The 21,922-nt window shown below is 40.4% G+C and overlaps 1 protein-coding gene across 7 annotated transcripts in view; it reads left to right on the top strand.

The window, feature by feature from the left end:
• The window catches only part of ctnnd2a (catenin (cadherin-associated protein), delta 2a), a 379,177-nt gene that overhangs the window by 156,550 nt on the left and 200,705 nt on the right, over positions 1-21,922 (top strand). For 5 of the 7 annotated variants that reach the window (XM_054751079.2, XM_070553237.1, XM_070553233.1 and 2 more), the window contains 4 exons: positions 6,002-6,036; positions 6,557-6,661; positions 9,680-9,736; positions 16,298-16,470. In XM_054751079.2, coding sequence (XP_054607054.2) covers positions 6,002-6,036; positions 6,557-6,661; positions 9,680-9,736; positions 16,298-16,470 — 370 coding nt within the window. The remainder of the gene's footprint in view (positions 1-6,001; positions 6,037-6,556; positions 6,662-9,679; positions 9,737-16,297; positions 16,471-21,922) is intronic. The other 2 variants (XM_070553234.1, XM_070553238.1) reach the window with 1 other exon arrangement.

Raw genomic sequence — 21,922 nt, 5'->3', positions numbered from 1 at the left:
GAGCAAAATCGTAAGCTCGCTGCTCCGACCAGCAAACTGGCTGCAGTTTCGGAACTCATCCGTGGAGTGGAACACAATTTGGGAGAAGTTCTCAACTCAGCTTGATGGAAACGGACCCTGATGCGGCTATTTGGAGTCACCCTTGAGATCACTGAGAGACCTTAAGGCAGATGCAACAAGCTGTGGCCTGTACCAAAATAACTGCTGTTAACTGAATCTGGCTCCCCAATTTGGCCTTGAAAGTCCCAACCTCTCAAACTCCCTTGGATGTTAATGTGAACGAATGCTCTGTCCCACCCTCCCCCAATCCTCATATGGGCCTGCAAGCTTCTTGGATTAGCTATTTGTTACATCGTAGGCAGCAAATACTGGGATTAAACTGAGGGAAAGTTCCCAGACTCACTTACTTACTAACACACAAACATGTTCAGCACAATTCAATTCACAATCACGCATTCTCAACATGCTTGCCCTCCTTCCCCCTCCTGGACAACGAGACTGTAGGGCTGCACTGATCAGCTGCAACCTTGCTCCGTTGTGTGGGAGGACACGGGTTTATTTTTGTACCTCTGCTTGGTCCCCTGTCCCCCAGGGGCAGAGCTAAGAGGCCTTTTCCCCCCTCCTTCTACCCCCCCCCCCCCCCCCCCCCCCCCCCCCGTCACCCTTTCTTATCTGCATATGGGAGCGTTGTTAACTCATTCACTGCCAGACGTTTCCTGACCAATAAAGGCGTTTTCTGCCAGCAATTTTCAAAGTTTGTATTTAAAATGATGACCTTTATCGTCAATGGCAGTGAATGAGTTAATAAATTGTTTTTTAAGCATGTTCATTGCGCCTTTGTTCAGTGTTTATGGCGCATGTGTTCATTACATTTGTGTTTATTAACTCATTCACTGCCAGACGTTTCCTGATCAGTAAAGCCCTTTGCTGCCAGCAATTTTCAAAGTTTGGATTTAAAATGACGACTTCTGTCATCAATGGCAGTGAATGAGTTAATAAATTGTTTTTTTTAAGCATGTTCATTGCGCCTTTGTTCAGTGTTTATGGCGCATGTGTTCATTACATTCGTGTTTATTATCTCATTCACCGCCAGACGTTTCCTGACCAATCAAGGAGTTTTCTGCCAGCAATTTTTAAAGTTTGGATTTAAAATGACGACTTTTGTCGTCAATGGCAGTGAATGAGTTAAGTGGCTCCATCCACAGTCTGACTGATCCTGTTTATGTCTGAACAACTTCTCAGTGGCCTAGTGGTATGAGTGTCCATCCTGGGAGATTTGGGTTCAGATCCCAGTCGGGTCATACCAAAGACCTTTAAAATGAGGCCCAATGTGTGGGTCTATAATACCAAATAGTTCCTGAGCTTATCACTCCTCATGAGGATGGCTCAAATACAAAGATGACTAATAGGACTAATGTATGTTGTTTGTGTGCTCTTTGACGGGTTTTACTGGGAGGCTGTTTCAATTAGGGCTGTCGCGGTAACCGCAAAAATGAAATATCGCAATATGAAGAAGCCCACCGCGCTGCATCATGGGCCACCGCGATTACTGAACTTGGTTCAACTCAATGATGCATGTTGAGAAGGATGGCTGCACTGGTATCAAAACGAAGCGTTACTTCGCTCCTTTGGGAGCACTTTGGTTTTCAGTACGTCAGCTGCTGCTCAGCCAGAGTCCTTGGCCGAGACAGAGCTGCCACCAGCGGCAAAAAAATAAATAAATAAACGCTCGGAGACCTGCTGAAGTCCCGGACAAGCACTGCTTCTGCAACCGTCCCGAAGAGAGTTTGAGCCGAGCTGGAGCTCACTCGCTACCTGCAGGAGGAATGCATCCACCCTAAAGAAACCCCCCTGACATGGTGGACCAACAACCGGGAGAGATTCCCTTTGCTCGCCAGAGTCGCACGCAAGTACGTGTGTGTTAGTGCAACGAGCGCACCATCCGAGAGGGTTTTCAGTGTTGCTGGAAATGTTGCCACCCCTCTCAGATCCTCTCTCAAACCGTATATGGCTAACATGCTGGTTTTCCTTGTAGGTAACAAGGACGTGACCGAGCTATAAATCACCGTCATTCGTGTGAAAGTGAAATGATAGTGCGCCCGCCCCCCGGCGCGCGCGCGCCCGGTACATGTAATTTTTTATGCTTGATTTTAAACAACTAAACAAAATGGGGACTTGTTTCTTATTTGTTAGATGCTGCAGCCAAATTTGCATTTAAAAGTTTAACCTTCTCCTGAATTTTGTTGTTTTTAAGTTCAGTCGGACTCTGACTGTCGGAGAAACAAACGTTACTGCGATCTGTGTTGTTACTGCCCTTTGATCTGCATTCAGTAAAGTGTTATTGAAGAAGGCACGGCAATTTTTAACCTTTTTTAAATGTGTAAACATTATGTTTAGATAGTACTGCAATAAAAAAAGGGCTGCAATAATATCGCACACCGCAATATTAAGCCACCCTGAATCACCGCAGGGGGAATTCCATAACCGCGACAGCCCTAGTTTCAATGGCAGTAAAGTTCTTCTGAAACTGCAATGAGCTGGCTGTAAAAGCTGCTAGCAAGCTAAGCATGCACAGGCAAAACTAATGGCAGATTTTTGAAGGAATAAAAAATTATATACATAAATATCCCAGCGGCTTAAAAGGCCAACTTTTAGTGCAGAAAATATGGACTGTCTGAAACTGGTGACATTTACAAACAGTTAGATATGGATTAAAAAGTCATAGCTATAATTTACCTGAGCAGGTAAAAAGACACGATGTTGAATAAAACTGACAGCTTTTAATAGGGATGGGTACATCAAGCTAAAATCACATTTTCACTTTTGTGATAAATTATTTTAATGCATTTTTTTCAACAGTTCAGCTAAATTCTTTATTTATACCTGTTGCGTGGATCAATGTAGCGGGCGGCACGTATATTCTAACAGTAATGCTATAGGAATTCAAGCTCGTGTTCAGTATTCTTTCTTATTTATTTTTGATAATGCAAAGTCACTTGCTAGGAAACTATTGGGCACATCACCACCACCTAGACATCCTTCCTGTAGCAATATTTATTTTAACGTATACCTATAATCATTCTTTAAATATTCAGAAGCATTTCCTGATTACTAGTTTCCATATTAAAAACCATACAGGCCCAAACATTTGTTTACCACATCTCATTATTTTAATATTTTTTGTGTGTTACACATTTTTTCAAAAGGAAACGAGAAAAAGTTACTTTGTACTCAAACCCATTGGTACTAAGAACTAGTCTTTTTTGAAAAATCGACTAGTGTGTAGCCATAGTCTGGCGGGGAACTTTGCACCAGAAAGCTTGAATGGCTACCCTTAGTCGCCTGCATAGATTTCAATTCATTGATACTAGCCTTCAAAGTCCTGACTAGATCAGCTCATACTTGAATCCTCTATAAAGGCTCACATCACGACTTGACCACTCCAGTCATCCAAGGGTTGCCAGCAAGCAGTGTCTACTCCAGACTCTTATTTAGCATTGATCCAGGATCGTGGAAAAGGACCAGAACATTGGTTATCTGTGTCATTCTTAAAGACCAAGTTCACAGAAAAATCATAATTTTTTTTACTTTTGTTTATTCTATTGGTCACTTTGAGTTTCACATGCAGGCTAAATATGAAAAAGTAACCTTTTTTTTCTGCATTAGCCGCCGATAGAAAAAAAAAAGCCTGGAAATGATCGAATTGGAAAAGCCAGTCACATTTACGTCTCACTGAAAACTGGCATTCATGAGCTCACCCATGCTGGCTCACAACCGGGGAAGGCTGTTGTTAATTTGGCAACTTCTTCTTGCATCCAGGCTAGTAGAAGCTAATTGTTAGCTTTAGCAACTCCACAGCATGGCCAAACTTGTTCAGGCTTGTGTTTTTAGTGGAGATAAATCATCAGCGTTGCAATTTTTTTGTGGAGATCAACTCACAAGGCATACAAATGTATAAAAAATGAACGAACTTGGTCTTTATTGCCCCAGTTCTACAGAGAGTATATTCTAAACTTGCACTTCCATTCTCCTACTCTACTGCACTCTCTTTGTGCACTTCCCCCTACGTGCTTACTACATTTTCTACAATGTTACCCTCGTCAATTCTTAGGAGCTTATTGCTAGCGTAAAGGGTAACTGCCTTTCCCATTTGGATAAAAAGGTCTGGAAACGAGGTCAAATAAAAATAAAGTAATTAAAAGGACAATTTGAGTAGACAGCATAAGAAATAGTAAAGTGGATCCTGTGGTAGAAAGAATTCAGTTACAGTTTTACTTGACAGAATACCAAACAGTCTAAATGGGAGACATGCACACCAGCACACTATCCCAGTCAGACTAATGACGTAGATGAAGCCATTTGAAAGAATCTATTTGTATCAGTTAGTCCGTTCGTGTTGGCATTGATTAGTCAGCAGACAGCTCAATACTTGTCTCTAGATTTCTTTTTACACCCATCTGTTTTCTTCTGTCTACTTCCTTTTTCGTCTTCAACCCACCATCAATCACTAATCAACTGACAGCAATCAAGCGAATGTTTGGATTAGTAAGGGCATATTTGTTCAAATGTTTGCCTCAACTACATCTGCGGGTTTAGTCTTAACGGCCCGTTGTGCAGGATCGTTCCATAGAGCAGTGCAGGGTGACTTACAAGTGAAGTGACATTTAGAAGCCATTTTTATTCCGTCGTTTTGGGAGGGGTTGTTGAGAAACTTGATTCATCAGAGCACAGGACGGTTTTTCCATTCAGCTCAATCCGTATCAAATAAGTTCAGGCCAAGAGAAGGTCATGGCATTTCTAGATCTTACATAATAGAATTTTAACTTGAATTTCTGGGTTCAGCCATGACAGGTGTTTACAGGAAATGGATTTTTGGAGTGTTCCTGAAGCATGCTCATAACTTCGACATCTGAATTTTGTCTGTTATTGAGAAGCTGCTGCCTAAGTTCCCAACACTTACAGTGATATTTAGTATTAGAAAGAATAATAATTTTGCGTGATGAGGGTAGAAAACTACCAGAATTTGTGAAGTATTTATTTTTTTAGCTGAATAAAAACTATGTAAAGTATGAAAATTATGTTTTTTCATTCTCTGTGAGGAAATCTTTTTTCATTAATCACTTAAAGACGTGGTTCCCTGAAAACCCATTTTATGATTGTTTTTATAGTTAGTCACTCTGAGTTTTCCATGCAGGCAGAACTTGCAAATAGTCTCCTACACATTTCTCCTTAGTAGCATGTTCACCACACAGCAGAAGCTCCTCCAGACTCTTATTTGTGGAGATAAAACATCCACGTTGCAAGTCTGGTAGAGTTGCATTGCTGTTATCAAATCTGGGGCGAGATGTCCACATATAAGCAAATAAGACTCCAGAACCTGCCTTCTGAAGCTCAGTTGCGATGTAGGTAACTTTTAGTTCCAAGAAAAGATGCACCAGTATAGCCCCCCCCCCCCCCAGAATGACTTACAAGGCATGCATTCTTACTATAGACAACTGCAAATGTATTGATTAAACAAGTGAAACACCCCTTTAATAACTAACATTTAATTATTGTTCAATTATTGCTCCCTTTGTTCGTAGAGAGCCCGACTCTTGTGAAAGCACCAATAAACTGTTTCTATCTCTCCTTTTTAATGATATATTTTCATCCAACCACAATCATATTCAATTACCAATTATGTTATTTACTTTTTATGTGACACTGACATTCAGTTAAACTAATATTTGTCTGTTTGAAAATGCTAGTTTCAAAAATGCTTAATTACATGCCAATGTTATATTTATTTGGATGGATTTCTATAAAACATAGTGAAAAGCTTCTGCAGGGGGATCTGATTTCATTTCTGCATATCTAATTTTAAAACGGACTCTGGCAGTTGTTTCACTTCTTATTGTTTTTCTAAGATGCATCAGAAACTTTAGTGTTTCCCTGTTGCATTTGTAACACTGTGATTGTGTTTTGTAACATTCATAATGTTAACCTCGTGCCTCTCTTGCAGTTCGACTGATGAGCAGTTCCGCTGGAATACCCAAGGTAAAATTCTCACTTATTTTAATCCCGTTCCCACACACATATGTGTCTTTGACACCTACAAAACCAACCAAAGTGCATCCACAAGGCTACTTACAATTAGTGTTTTACTGATTCTCACAAGGAAAATAGAACTACTTATTCTCTAGAAACATATATTTGTGCAAAAATGCTTCTTAAGAGAAAAACAGAAAGAACCATGTCACTTTGTGTTAATCTGCATGTAAAAAAGCACACGCATAGATGTCTTTTCCTGATTTGTTCACTTGTGACTTGCTGCTTACATGTGCAAAACTTTAAAAAAGAATTTAAATCCAGTCAGACAGCTCTCAGAGTCGATTCTCTGTGACCTGTCCACAATAAAAATATCTTGCATCTCATAGTCACATTCCATTGGGTAAGAGACTATTATGGTAGAAGATGCAGTTTAGCGTCCAGAAAAATCCATCTTTCTCTTGACTAATTTCTTCTTTCCGTGTTTTTTTTCCTGTATTTCTGGATGTGGCTCTTTTCTCTTCTACAGCAGATGGACACAAAGATATTGAGGATGAGTTGACCACAGGTTTAGAGCTCGTTGATTCCTGCATTCGCTCCCTTCAGGAATCGGGAATACTGGACAGTGGAGAACGTAAGTAAATCTTTAGGCACCAGTGTCTGATATAATTTGATTATTGCTTTTATTCATGCATTATTTGTTTTAGTCCTTTGGCAGCTTATTGTCATGCAATTTACATAACTTGAGCGCACCACAGGTCTAAATGGTTTAAACCAAGTGGGTCCAGCCCTGGTCCTGGAGGGCCGGTTTCCAGCATGTTTCAGTGGTTTCCCTGCTCCAACATACTTGATTCAGTGGTTGGATCACCTGTTCAGCATGCCGTCCAGCTCTGTAGAAGCCTGTTAATCACCTGCTGATTAAAATCAAGTGTGTTGAAGCAGGGAAAGAACTAAAACATGCTGGATACTGGCCCTCCAGGACCAGGATTGGGCACCCCGGTTTTACCTTTAATTCACATTTTCTCTGGAAGAGTTTTAATTTCTTTCCCAGATTTCTGATAATCTTGGAATTGTATATGCAGTTGAATGGCTATCACTTGTGATTTAAGAATATTTTGTTATTCCAACAATTCATCTTGAAATGAAATAGTTTTCCTCAAAGAGAGTCGGTCTAAAATAGCTGTACCAAAAATACAACATGTAGGGCATCTCAATGGAAGCACAGCAAAAGAACCACTAAGAGGACCCGGTGTCTGAGTGCATCTATATAATAAAGGTAATCAGCAATAATTTAACTATATGTGGGACTGCTTGCCATAAACTGTGTGTAGTGATTGGTGATTAGAAAAACAATGCAATTCAGTGCCAAAAATAACTGTTGTTTAGTAAATAAATGTAGCTAAAGCCAAGTTTAAAAGTTTGAAAAAAAAAATTCCAACAGCTTCATAAAACATGCAGTTAATATTAACAAAAATATGATTTTGCAGGCTGGAGTTCTTGATTCGGTCAACCCATTGGCAAGATTACAAACAATACATGAATAAATAAACTAAAATCTTCATCTCTCCTTCTGCTCTTAGAAACGATAGAGGCATGACTTCTTGATGACCTAAACCATGTTCACTACGTTGTCTTTGCAGTATATGTTAATGTAACTTTTGTTATTTGTATATTCAACTTAAATCTTTAATTTAATCCCATTAAGGCCTTAAGTACATTGAACATACTCAGCTGCATCAATTCAACTAATTCTTCATTACTTAAAAAATTTAAGGCAACGGGTTACCTTGGTTTTTTTTAAGTAGACTGAACTTATCGGGGTTTACAGTGATATCAAAACATGATGTAACGTCAAGGTTCTCTCAGTTGTCCCTTGTTAAAAGGGACAAAAGGCCCGTTTCCACTACCGGAACCTCCATGTAATTTTATCAAACCTTTGTGTCTCTCTTTCACCGGGCCAGCACAAGCGGACCAATCTCTGGGTCATTTCAGGAACCAATAGAGTACCTGAACTCTGAAAGGCCTACACTGTAAAAAATTCCAAGTTGACTCAACTTAAAATAATTTGTAACCTCGCTGCCTTAAAATTTTGATTAACGCTAGCAAATCATATTGAGTAATGTCAACAAACTAGTAAGTTTCTTCAACTTATGGGATAAAGTTCACATAGCTTATTTTCTTTTGTTGAATAAATTTTCTTTTTTCAGTCAGACCAACTAATATTTTAGTTCTATCAACCACATAATCTAAGTAACTTTTACAAACCTTTGATTCAGGCTAACAAATTATTTAAAGTAATTTCAACTCACATCCAAGTTGAAATTACTTTAAATAATTTGTTTGCCTGATGTACAAGTTAGTTGATATTACCTGAAATTATTTGTTTGCCTGATTTATAAAGTAGTAGAAATTACCTGAAATTTTTTGTTTGCCTGATTTATAAGTTAGTTGAAATGACTTGAAATAATTTGCTAGCCTTAATCAAAATATTAAGGCAGCAAGGTTACAAATTATTTTAAGTTGAGTCAACTTGACAATTTTTTTTATATGTTTCAAAAAGATCCACTCTTAACTTCTGTTTTTGAGGATTCAAAATGTTTTAAAATATAAATAAAAACCAAATGCTTCTTTGGGTCAATTTCTAGAGATTTATTTTAAAAACATCTATTTTAACATTTAGAACTCATTTCAAAACACCAAGTTTTTTTTAACATCCTCACAAGAATCCTGTTCAACCGTATTTAAACACTATTCTACTATAGTAGAAGTGCTGTGTGGGACTACGGTTAACAGGGCTGAGGTTAACTAATGCTGGCTGGTTGTAACTTAGTAGGAAATGATATTGGCAGAGGTCCCCAAACAACCAGCATTTGTAAAATTGGAAGAGTTGCTGGTGAAGTGGAATGGAAGGGAAAGAAAATAAGCAGCATTGATGCTGCTTTAAAATGTCTCTAAACTCCCAGCACTGAAAACATGGCAGAAATCCCTCCATAGCCGGCATAGTTTACTGTGCTGTATCGTTTTTAAAGAGCCTCTTAATGAAACAGCGCTTTATCTGGTCCTGAACGTCGCTTTTTACATTCCACGTCTCCTGGTCTCCTGAGTAGATTAAATTACTTTCATATAATAAAAGTTTTTATCTGATTAGTGTCCATGATGCCTTTAGGCGCTGATTGAAATAATATTAAGGTCCTTAAAGCTGCAATGGAAAATGTGTAAAACAAAAAAGCTTCAAACATATTTTTTATGCCTCAATGTTTTAACTTAGTATAGCTATAAAAATATTGTGGAGATTAAAATAAACAAATTAATTTAAATAAATTAATAAATAAAGTGGTTCTCTCGCATTCCCAAAAACCTCCACTGCTAACATGCGTCGGACCTAAAGCGACTATCGGGCCATCTGTTTGTCCGTCTCGCCAAACCGCCGCAGTTCTGCTCTTCCCTGGGTTTTCCATTTATTACACACGCATGCATTTAGCACCAGAACATCACTGCTGTGAGAGATTCTTGGCTCAAAAATGTCAGAGAAGGAGAAACAGCCGCTTCAACTTTAGGACAAACTACCCGAGTCTATAAAAGAAAAACACCAACAAAGACACTGGACCTAGAAAACGGCGACTGGTGTTTAGCACTATCTTGTTTCGTCCAGCATCGCAGGTTTCCGGTTCCAGCAGAAGTGCCTCAGGAAAGATACCCAAGGGGAGGGGTGAGTGTTCCATGACCATGTTTGCAATCAAACCCTAGCTTGTTTGCAGATTTGTTACACCATGCTTTAAGATGATAGACACAACGACTGAAAGGACCGAGCCATCGTGCTTTCCTTGTCACCTTTCTCCACTCCCAGACATTTGGGAAACTCCTTTAGCAGAAACACGGCTAATTGTCTCCTGAGAAAGCGTACCCTCTGCTGAGCCTTCCACGCCAGGTGTGTTGTGTTTGGGATTCCAGGAGAGATCCTCAGTGATGTAGACTCAGCACAGAGAGGAAATCCACTCATGTGCTGCAGGAAATGATCAGCCCACAGTCAGGACAGGTTGTTGGCCCAACACCAGCTCACTAATTGTTCCATCTGTCATTCGTAACATATTTCATCATCATTACTAGTTAGTCTCACTACTGTACTTTGCTGGTGCAACAATGCTCTAGAGGAGGGTGTTGGAGATATTTATAACAACACCTGCTAGCTCAGCAGCACAGCTATTTACATTGCAAGAAATGGGGGTTGTGCTGCTCCATGCTTGTAGACTTCCCCCTAGTTACCGAATGCCTCAAAGCATTTATTCAGTTTGACTCAGAAGGAGGCCTTAGTGACCTCCGCTTGTGATTTCTGTGCTTGCAGCACAGATCTGAAATATTACAGTTACATCTTCGGCTAACACCCTGACCTGCTTTTCCACAGCCTGACTTCATCTTAATACCGTTAGGATCTGCATCGCCAAGATTAATGTTGGACAGCAACTCATGTGTTTTAGCTATTCCGGTTGGAGTGTGGAGAAACCAGGGATATTTGGGCTGAGCAGAAATCTCCAGCAACCCTAATAAAACTGTCAGGGTAAACTGTTTGAAGGTTACTGATGAAGCTCAGTGATGGCATTAAATGATCCACCCAGGGCGTGCTTGGTGTTCTCGTGGAGAGAAACGTAAAGCCACAACTGTAGTGGAAATGCAATCTTCGTTCCTAGAGGAGGCCGCTTTTATTCTTCTCTAGTTATGAATAGTGAGGAGTAGTTACGCTGTTGCTGCATACACGCATACCTGCTGGTTTCACCTGAGCTTGTCATTTTTTATCACCCAGTTGGATTGCTGAATCATAGATGTCCCCACGAAGCAGGTTTTAGGTATAACCAATACACACCAGTCATTCTCTTTTTAAACCATCAGAGGAAGTCAAATGATTCAATACTCAATTTTATTTAGTAATAATTACCAAGTAACATTGTCAGCGGTGTCAGTCTGTCAGATTTGAGCCTTGTACAGAAACCAGGTCATTCCTTCACTCTTGTTTCCATGGACACATTGTCCTCTGGTCAGCTTTGTTGAACAGATAAGAGGTCTGCTGTTGTTTAAAAGGGGAATTATATGTAAAGTACTTGTTCTTTTAGAAATACGATTGGTCTCACTGAGTTTCACATGCAGACTCGCCCATCTTGGCCGGGGGCGTCATTTATCAACCGTACGCACGCACAGATATGTGTATAATTCGCGCGTAGGAATTAATATACGCATTGTGTGGTATTCTTTATTTTTTTGTACTTGTGTGTGGAAATTTTCCTAAATGTAAGAAATCGTCAGACCATGCGTACGAACAGCATCCAGAATGGGGGAACCGTAATGCTGAACATCTCAGTCGTCCACACGTTCCTCAACCACAAATTATTTTACCCAATAAATAATTATTTTGGTGGAAAAACAGCTAACTGGTGCTGAAACCTATAAAAGACACGTGTGACTAGGGATGAGTGCCGAATTCGGTACTTTTTAAGGCACCGACCGAATTCCATAGTACCGACTGAGTACCGATTCATGTCATATGAAAGGTGCCTTGTTTCGGTACTTGTGCCACGCGCAAGAGCGTAACGTCGTCAGTCACTGTGGGCGAGCTGTAAACAAAGAGAGGAAGCGTTCTGAAGTTTTGGCCCACTTCACTAAATGTGATGGGCTGTTGGTTGATGATGAATCCAGCGATAAAGATCTGAGGATGAGGCATCTTAATCTGCTCCAGCAGCTAAATAAACTGTTTAAGATAACGTTAGCACGACAGTTTAGTTTCTGTTTTACATAGCTAATGGTGCGTTCACTTTCTCCTCGGAAATTCCAACTTCTGAGTAGGAAAAATTAACAGTTTGAAAATGAACGGCAAAAGGAACGAAGATACACAGTAAATTTAGTTCACAGCAAAGATGTTTGCTTCAGTGTAATTTGTAGTTTATAAAACTACAAGGACCCACCTTCACACAGTTTGTCCAGATGAAAAAGGAGAGGAAAAGGAGTACATGGAGCTGGTTTAGTTTGTGGAACACCAAAATATTATAATACAAACTGTTGTACGGTATCGACGTTTGCTTTAGTTTCATTTGTAGTTTATAACACATGGTCTCCTCATCAGAGTTATTCCAGAGGGCATAGAATGGAACTGGGTTAGTTTTTGCATCATTTAGAAACAGTTGTTAAAGGTTTTCATGATGAAGAATTTCATACAACACTACGATGAAAAAATACAAACAGTTGTATGTTATTATCATGATATTTATCAAATATGGTTATATATTGAAAAAAAATATATATGCAATTAAAAAAAGTGATTTAAATAATTATTAAACACTCAAAAGTATCAAAAATTGGTACCGTTAAGTACCGGTATTGATTCGTAGGTACCGGGAATAGGCACAGTATCGATTCAAATGTCAAAGGTACCCATCCCTACTTTTGACCGACAGACAATGTACCATAAATGATCTTGTGCACATTCAGGGTTTTCGTTTGTGGAGATAAAATATCAGCGTTGCATTTTTTACCCAAGAAAGCAGAGTGAACTGACACAGTGGAAGAGTTAGCCAATCAAAAGTGAGATATCTGAATGTCATTATTATCATTGAGTACAACTCCAAATCCTGTTGTTTTCTGCCCTCTCTCTTCCAATTAGTTTCAACATCCACAAACAGAAGCGCTAGAGCTTTTTTTCCCCCAAAGGCTCTCTAGGCATTCATTCATACCAAACCACAGCAGTTTTAGTGATAGAACACACATTGGCTCACTCTAGTTCTGAATTACAAACAAACCCAGCATGTACTTCCTGGAGTTCCTGCTAGACAACTGTGTCAAATTGTGTTTTTCAGCTTCTGATACAAAACAGCACCAAACAATAAATCAAAGGGTGGATGTGATCTTTGAAGTCTAGTTAAATGGGCATGGCATTTTCTGATCAGGTCACTGGTTTTGGAACACTGCATTCCCATTTCACTTGTCTGCTGACCTTTTAGATGGGTGATATTGATGTAATGAATGACATTTTAAGAACCGCACCTTTCAGTATTTCATAGTGAGCATGTATTCTTTTTTCTTCATATGTGAATATCACAGATTAAATGACAGCAAAAAGACAAACTTCGAGAATCTTGGAAAACAAATTTTGGAACATTTACTTCATAAATGATAATTGATGAGTCAGATAATGATTAGTATCTCATTACAGGAAGTGCTGGAGTCTGCGTCACTGTTGGCCAAATCGTCTTTGAGCACTTTAAGCGAATTCAAGGCTCAGAAACATTTGATCTGGCTTTTTTCCCAGCACTGTAAATTGTTCTGCTGTAAACAAATGAAGTGGTGACACATTAATATCTTTATTGAATAGATCTTAGAACAACGAAGCATCTATTTTTTTTGGCTGCGGCTGGGGTTGTAAGGTATCAAGTGGAGTGACACAGCAAACAATTAATTTTGCTGAGACGCAAAAGAAAATGTTGTCGTCAAGCCAATTACCACCTCAATGCCAACCTTCTTACAGAGCTTCAGTTTTTAAATGAGCAAGCTACGCGTGTTTATACAAGCTCTGCTATTAGCTGTGTGTCTGACATCAGTCAGCCTCATTCTCAGCAGGCAAACACACATTGCATTTTGAATGTGGCTTTCAAAAATGTGTTCAGGAAATCTTAAAAATACCAAATAATCAAAAAGCTAGGTACTTCTCAATATGGACTTCAGCAGCAAATCTGCAGCCCAGTGCATTTTGAATTGCATGGAGCTGATTAACATGGGCTGCATGGTGGCGCAGTGGTTAGCACTGTTGCCTCGCAGCACGAAGGTTGCAGGTTCGAAACTCGGCTGCGGCCTTTCTGCGTGGAGTTGCGTGCTCTCCCCACGCCTGCGTGGGTTTCCTCCGGGTACTCCGGTTTCCCCCACAGATCACAAAAAGCCCTATAGGTTATAAATTGTAAGTCGCTTTGGATAAAAGTGTCTGCTAAATGAATAAACATAAACATTAGAAAATTGCATAGAGCGTGTATGCAGAGCTGGCGACATTTATGGACAAGTAAAAAAAAAAGATCTATATATATATATAATTTTATATATTTAAAATTTTATGTAATATTAACAATATTTAAACATCATAATGCAAGAAAAACAATTGTAAAACAATGTGATTTCATTTTGTTTCCCGGTTAGAGACTGTTATGATCATAATTACAGAAATAGGGAGAGGGACGTAAAATGCAGAACATTTTGTCCCCTCTAGATGGTGCCCTCTAAGAAAAAAACTCTGGATTTCTGCTTTAGTGAAGACGTGTGAAGATGAATAAGTACAAACAAATAAATAAATAATTGATTGTTTTAAATGTTTTGTTTTGGTTTGATTTAAAAAGTGTGCAGGGCTTTAATTAGATTTGCTGTATCTTTACGTCGCTAGATGTTTGTTTCAAATCAAAGATCATACCAAAACATTTTTTCAAGTCTCAAAGATGAACAGTTTTAATGTCAACAGGTGAGCATTGTTTCAACTCTGTTTTGGCTGTTTTTGAAGAATATTTGAGACATTTGTTTAAACTTAATACATTATTACTCAACATGGTGGTGGTTGTGGCATGATGTGGAATTTAGGCCTTAAACATTAAGATCTGATCCTTTAGTGCCTCGGTCCTTCTTGTGTCTCTGCTCCAACACACCTGATTTGAGTTGGGCAGTGACTAACAGCCTTTAATAGAATCAGATGTGTAGAAGAAGGCAGGGTGGTTGCCCTTGAGGATCAGTGGTGTAGCCCACTCTCTTCAAACAGGTGATGAATTATAGGTGGTGATAAATCTGTATAAAAATAAACATATGCAAACATTTGCTGCTCTCAGAAACAATGTTTGCAATATTTTCCCCAAATATTAATAGATTAATGATTTATTTAGTTAAATTAATGCATTTTTCTAATAAACGAAAAAAATGTTTGCAACAAAACAAAAATCTGGAAATTAGAATTTTGTATTACCACTCAATAGCTAATCACAGATGCTGTTTAGCCTGATGAATAATAATTTATTAGAACACCATGTGGAAAACAGCAAAACAAAACTAACAGAAATGTCACATTTCCATCACTAATGATTCAATAACACCATTTTTCCACCTTTCTCTAAATCAAGGCTCCTAATTTTGTCTATTCTATCTTACTACCTTTGCTATTTGACCATTTATCTGAACTGAAATTCCAGCTAAAATTTAAAACTTGCAGAAACAAACGATTTTAGTTTCTGTTACACAACACAAACAGCAAGTCTGCGTGATGATGAGTCTGGAACTCCTACAGTGACTGCGTAACACAAAAAGGACTGTTTAATAATTCATAAAAACCCAGGAATAAATCAGATGAGAGAAGGCAAGTCTTGTGAAGGCAAGAGCTCGGCTAAGGAGTTGATCCTGACTCACAGCACAGACTCTCACAGGGAGGAGAGGATCCTGAGGGGAGGAGTGATGTAGAGCAAGCAAACAAATGTGAGAGGAGAACGAGGAATGACAATGGTATTTTAGGTATTTATGACTTTTGTGTGTTAAACAAAGGCAACCACTCAGACGGCTAGAATTTATGGGGGCGTGTTTATTAAATTTAGATGATGGAGTGATGTTTTTAAAGTGATCCCAGCTCATAATTTCTACCCTTTTGTGTTCTAAAGTTAAAATTTTCAAAATTCTGCGGTAGAAAATCCTCTTATGTAACACCTCTACACACACACACACACACACACACACACACACACTGCTGAGTGCTGAGAGGATTATACCATTTCTCTCAGGTTTAACACGTCACTCCAGACAGAATTTAGAATATAGTCCAACTTAAAACCTGTCGGATGACGTTCTTATTCCCGATCGATACGGTTAAATGCACGGAGGATGCTGCGTGATCATTTGCTGGTCCAGCAGTGACTGCATCAAGTGCTAAGCTGCTAGGTCTTTCATCTATCACAACTTTTCTTCTGAACCTCCCTCCTCCCTTCTACATCTCCCCACTCCCCCTTCTCTCCCTATTCTGTGTTCCTCTGTTTCTCCCTTCCTCTGCTAATAAATTATGTATGCCATCTCCAACTCACAGAGTGCTGCACTGCTGCACTATCTGCTCTAAATTGCTGCTCTCCCTCTTCCCCATTTCACTCTTTGCCTCTCAATCTCTCCCCTTCACGCCTCCTCTCTTTCTCACTCTTAATCTGTCACTCTCTCTTTCTCACCCACAAACTCTATTGAACCCCCTCCCCATCCAACTGTACACCATTCTTGTCTCAATTGGTAGGACCGGCTCTTCTTTCCCAGAGTTCCTTGCAGCTCAACTCCACTCCGGAGGCTTCGCTCCAGTACTCTGCCAGCTACCATAGCAACCAGACCCTCGCCCTCAGCGACAGCATCTCTGCAGCAACGCCTCAGCGCGGGGGGCAGGTTGGAGGAGCCGTGCACAGCTACAACCAGGTAAGAAACGGTCCTGGAAGGAGAGCGCGATGAGGATGCAATTGTTGAAAATGATGAAAGTATAACTATAAGGGCTGGCATTTCATTTGAACTTAAGCATGTTCCTAGGGACTTTTGATCTGTGCAGATGCATGCTCGGTTAAAAAAAAGGCTCCACTTATGAGTTTGGGTTCTCCGCAGTTTGAAAGTGCAGCATGATGAAAGTTTTCATGAACAGAAATCCATTTATTAAACCTAAGCCGTTTCTTTTTAGGTGATCCTTTACATGCCTCTTTTTAAAAATATAGCAAAAGAAAGACAAATATTAGAGAAAGGCAGGTAATCAGAAGCCTAGACACTAACAGGGGAAAAATAAAGAATTAAACACACGCAGAGAAGCTCATCAAGTAAATTGTTTCAGAGGAATTTGGAAAAAAGCTAGACACAAAGTCAAATATGAATCGCAGCAGCGTGCCGCTAAAGAGAAGATGCACCTAATTACTCTACAGCCCACAGCAGCCAATTATTTCCAATTTTCAAGTCCCCAACACATCAGTGGTACCAATACTGCAAACACACACACACTCAAACTCGCAGACACCCACGCATCTGCTTAATCAGTGAGCAGCTGCAGTGCTTCATTAAAAAAGATTTCCACTGTCTGGAACAAATGTTTCGTTTGTGATGGAGGATTATGGAATAAAAGTAAATGAAATCCCTTAGATGGGTGATTTTTAACCACCTTTCAGACACCTTTTCATGTATCGCACACAATTTCCACGAGGCTTTTGCTGTGTTTGCTGACGTAAGACACAGAACTGGCGACTGCTTTTACTTTCCACTTGTGTCAGCACATTTCAGAGCTGGTTCCACGTGAAGCTTGAGATGCTTTTCTGTCTGAATTTGAAATACGGGAGGATGATTTAGAAAAAATCTGAAAAGGATGTACAGTGGTGTGAAAAACTATTTGCCCCCTTCCTGATTTCTTATTCTTTTGCATGTTTGTCACACAAAATGTTTCTGATCTTCAAACACATTTAACCATTAGTCAAAGATAACACAAGTAAACACAAAATGCAGTTTTGAAATGATGGTTTTTATTATTTAGGAAGAGAACAAAATCCAAACCTACATCCCCCTGTGTGAAAAAGTAACTGCACCCCTGAACCTAATAACTGGTTGGGCCTCCCTTAGCAGCAATAACTGCAATCAAGCGTTTGCGATAACTTGCTACGAGTCTTTGGAGTGCTCTGGAGAAATTTTGGCCCACTCATCTTTGCAGAATTGTTGTAATTCAGCTTTATTTGAGGGTTTTCTAGCATGAACCACCGTTTTAAGGTCATGCCATAGCATCTCAATGGGGTTCAGGTCAGGACTTTGACTAGGCCACTCCAAAGTCTTCATTTTGTTGTTCTTCAGCCATTCAGAGGTGGATTTGCTGGTGTGTTTTGGGTCATTGTCCTGCTGCAGCACCCAAGATCGCTTCAGCTTTAGTTGACCAACAGATGGCCGGACGTTCTCCTTCAGGATGTTTTGGTGGACAGTAGAATTCATGGTTCCATTTATCACAGCAAGCCTTCCAGTTCCTGAAGCAGCAAAACAACCCCAGACCATCACACTACCACCACCATATTTTACTGTTGGTATGATGTTCTTTGTCTGAAATGCCGTGTTACTTCTACACCAGATGCAACGGGACATTTGCCTTCCAAAAAGTTCAACTTTTGTCTCATCAGTCCACAAGGTATTTTCCCAAAAGTCTTGGCAATCATTGAGATGTTTCTTAGCAAAACTGAGACGGGCCCTAATGTTATTTTTGCTTAACAGTGGTTTGGAAATCTGCCATGCAGGCCATTTTTGCCCAGTCCCTTTCTTATGGTGGAGTCGTGAACACTTGTCATGTTTGGGGAAAAGCGCCTAACCCAAGACAGAGACTCTCTTGGTCAGCTTGCTTCCCACACCAAACCTTCCATCAGGAATCTTGGCGTGACCTTTGACCCAGCTCTCACCCTGGATTCTCATGTCAGTTCTCTTGTTCGCTCTTCCTTCTTCCATCTCAGGAACATTGCTGAGCTGAGTCCCATTCTGTCTCGCTCTGAACTTGAGACAGTTCTCCACACCTTCATCTCCTCACGCTTAGACTACTGTAACTCTCTTTTCACGTGTCTGAGCAGAACCTCCCTGAACCGTCTACAGGTGGTTCAGAACGCCTGTGCTCGGCTTCTGACCAAGTCCTCCAAACACACCCACATCACCCCGCTTCTCCTCCAGCTCCACTGGCTGCCAGTCAACTTCAGGGTTCATTTCAAGATCCTGGTTCTGGTCTATAGGGCCTTACATGGACAAGCACCATCTTACATTGGTGATCTTCTCAGTCCCTACACCCCCAGCAGGTCCCTGAGGTCCAGTGGTCAAAGCCTACTGGTTGTGCAGCACCAGGCTAAAGACCAAAGGTGACAGATCATTTGCTGCTGTGGGCCCCAGACTCTGGAACTCTCTCCCCCTCAGCCTGAGATCAGTGGACTCAGTGGTCTCCTTTAAACAGCAGCTGAAGTCTCACTTGTTCAAGCTGGCTTTGTATGACCTTCTTCACCGCTCTCTCTTTATTCTGCTCTCCTCACCTATTCCACCTTCCTCAGGATCCACTGATTTCCCTCTTTCCTGTTCACTCTCTCTCTTTCTTAACATTTTTTTAAAATCACAATTGCCTATTTTTGCTCATTTTAAATATATTTTTAAACATTTTCTAACTGCTTTTTAAAATTTTTACAATTTTTGTTTTTGAAAAGCGCCTCGTGATTTTTATCTTGAGAGACGCTATAGAAATTATTTCTTCTTCTTCTTCTTCTTGCCATTTGTGGATAATGGCTCTCACTGTGGTTCGCTGGAGTCCCAAAGCTTTAGAAATGGCTTTATAACCTTTACCAGACCGATAGATCTCCATTACTTTTGTTCTCATTTGTTCTTGAATTTCTTTGGATCTTGGCATGATGTCTAGCTTTTGAGGTGCTTCTGGTCTACTTCTCTGTGTCAGGCAGCTCATATTTAAGTGATTTCTTGATTCAAACAGGTGTGGCAGTAATCAGGCTTGGGGGTGTTTACAGAAATTGAACTCAGGTGTGAAACACCCCAGTTGGGTTATTTTTTAACAACGGGGTCAATAACCTTTTCACACAGGGCAATGTAGGTTTGGATTTTGTTCTCTCCCTAAATAATAAAATCATCATTTCAAAACTGCATTTTGTGTTTACTTGAGTTATCTTTGACTAATGGTTAAACGTGTTTGATGAACAGAAACATTTTGTGTGACAAACATGCAAAAGAATAATCAGGAAGGGGGCAAATAGTTTTTCACACCACTGTAGATGGACGGATACTTAGAGGAAAAAAAGGATGTTTTCCTGTGTCTGCAGAGTCCCTGTCCTCCTTTTCTATCTCCTGACCTCCTTCGCTGTCCTTTCTCCTCACCATCTCTTTCCATGTGTGTGTGTGTGTGTGTGTGTGTGTGTGTGTGTGTGTGTGTGTGTGTGTGTGTGTGTGTGTGTTCCTCTGATGTTTTGGTCTTGTCAGTGTAACGGGGATACTGCTGTCAGCAGAGCTTGTTGCTCATGAATAGCTTCATGTATGCCAGGGATGTGATATAGGGAGGCATAGCTTGCATGCATGTATAAGACGTGAATTGCTGGTATGTTTTGCACCTGGTTAAGAGGATATCTGCGGTTATTGCTCTATTTTAATCACACGTGTGCATAGATGCACTGCTCTTTTGAAGTGTGCACGAGTGATTGTTTGAAGAAGGAGAGAGCAACAGAAAGGTCTCGCACGTTGGTTCTCTTTTGTAGGATATTTTTATCCCTGAGTGGTCGTGCTTTAATAATAAATGGATACATGGCACCTCAAACATCCTGGTCTTTTACTGGGAGGGAAAATAAGCGGTGATACAAGGTGGCTTCCAGCGGAATCACCCTCACAGTGTGTCAGTGTCGTCCAGCCATCCATCATTTATTCACTCATCTATTTACTTCTTGATCCTTTCATCCATGAACCTGAAGTCTCTCTCTGCTTCTGTTTTGTTTTGATAGTTTTAAACAGTTCTTTAAAATTTAAACCCAACAAAATATCATTAATGATAAAAAGGATTCTTGAATTATTGCATGGCTTTATTTCCATCGGACTGTTTATTCTTGTGGGATGAGCAGCGGACCTCTTCTCCTCAGCTCACAGTAACGTGTTCTCCTTCTGTCTTCCTGCCACGCCAAACAGACAGCATACACCACAGACAGCACACACCACAGACAGCACACACCACAGACAGCACACACCACACAGACAACACACACCAAAGACCACACACCACACAGACAACACACACCAAAGACCACACACCACACAGACAGCACACACCACACAGACAACACACACCAAAGACCACACACCACACAGACAGCACACACCACAGACAGCACACACCACAGACAGCACACACCACAGATGGCACACACCACAGATGGCACACCTCACACACAGCACACACCACACAGACAACACACACCAAAGACCACACACCACACAGACAACACACACCAAAGACCACACACCACACAGACAGCACACACCACAGACAGCAAATCCCACAGACAGCACACCATGCAGACAGCACACCATGCAGACAGCACGCCATGCAGACAGCACACCATGCAGACAGCACACCATGCAGACAGCATGCACCACAGACAACACAACACGCTGACAGCACACCATGCAGATGGCTGCCAAAACAGTTGCTACTGTTATTTTCTTCACCTCAATCCACAATTGCACTTCATTTAAAATTAAATGCAAAAAAGAAAAGAAGAGAAAAGCATATGCAAACCAGAAACAGTCAGGAGGCAGCAAAACAAAAGTTTTAGTAAAACACATTGTACCTTGTTCATCTTGTCCACCATAATACCTCCCACTCTTTCCCCAAACCGACTAACCACTGCCACTAAAGGAAAAAGAAGACCTACACAGGTTGTGGATTTCAGAACCACAACAGAACCAGAATCCACATGATCCCCCATCTCTCCCCACCTTTTGTCTTTTCCTTTCTCTTTCACCTCTGACTCCGTGTCGGAATTACAAAGCATTCAAAAACAATAACAATAAAGTTTTAAGTATCAGGCGTGACATTAAAAGCAAACGCTTTGATGCTCCACCTGAGAGTAAATCTGTAAGGCTTGTCACCAGCATTCAGACATCAATTCTGTTTGCTTCACAGCCAGACAGGACATAGGAAAAGAAAAAAAATGCTCTCCCTAATTCCTGCATTAGCCACCAAAAAAAAAAATACATTAAAATAACCAGATAAAGAAATGCTCGGATCATCATGGGGAAGGCTGTTGATTTAGTGTCCAGGAGAGGGAGGTGCATGCCTCGGCTAGTAGAAGCTAGCCATTCCTTCAGGCGTGTGCTGTTTGTGGAGATTAAAGAT

The sequence above is a fragment of the Nothobranchius furzeri genome, chromosome 7, assembly GCF_043380555.1.
Source record: "Nothobranchius furzeri strain GRZ-AD chromosome 7, NfurGRZ-RIMD1, whole genome shotgun sequence".
Taxonomy (NCBI): Eukaryota; Metazoa; Chordata; class Actinopteri; order Cyprinodontiformes; family Nothobranchiidae; genus Nothobranchius; species Nothobranchius furzeri.
The sequence above is the reverse complement of the archived record's forward strand: the minus strand, read 5'-3'. Positions and strand labels throughout refer to the sequence as shown.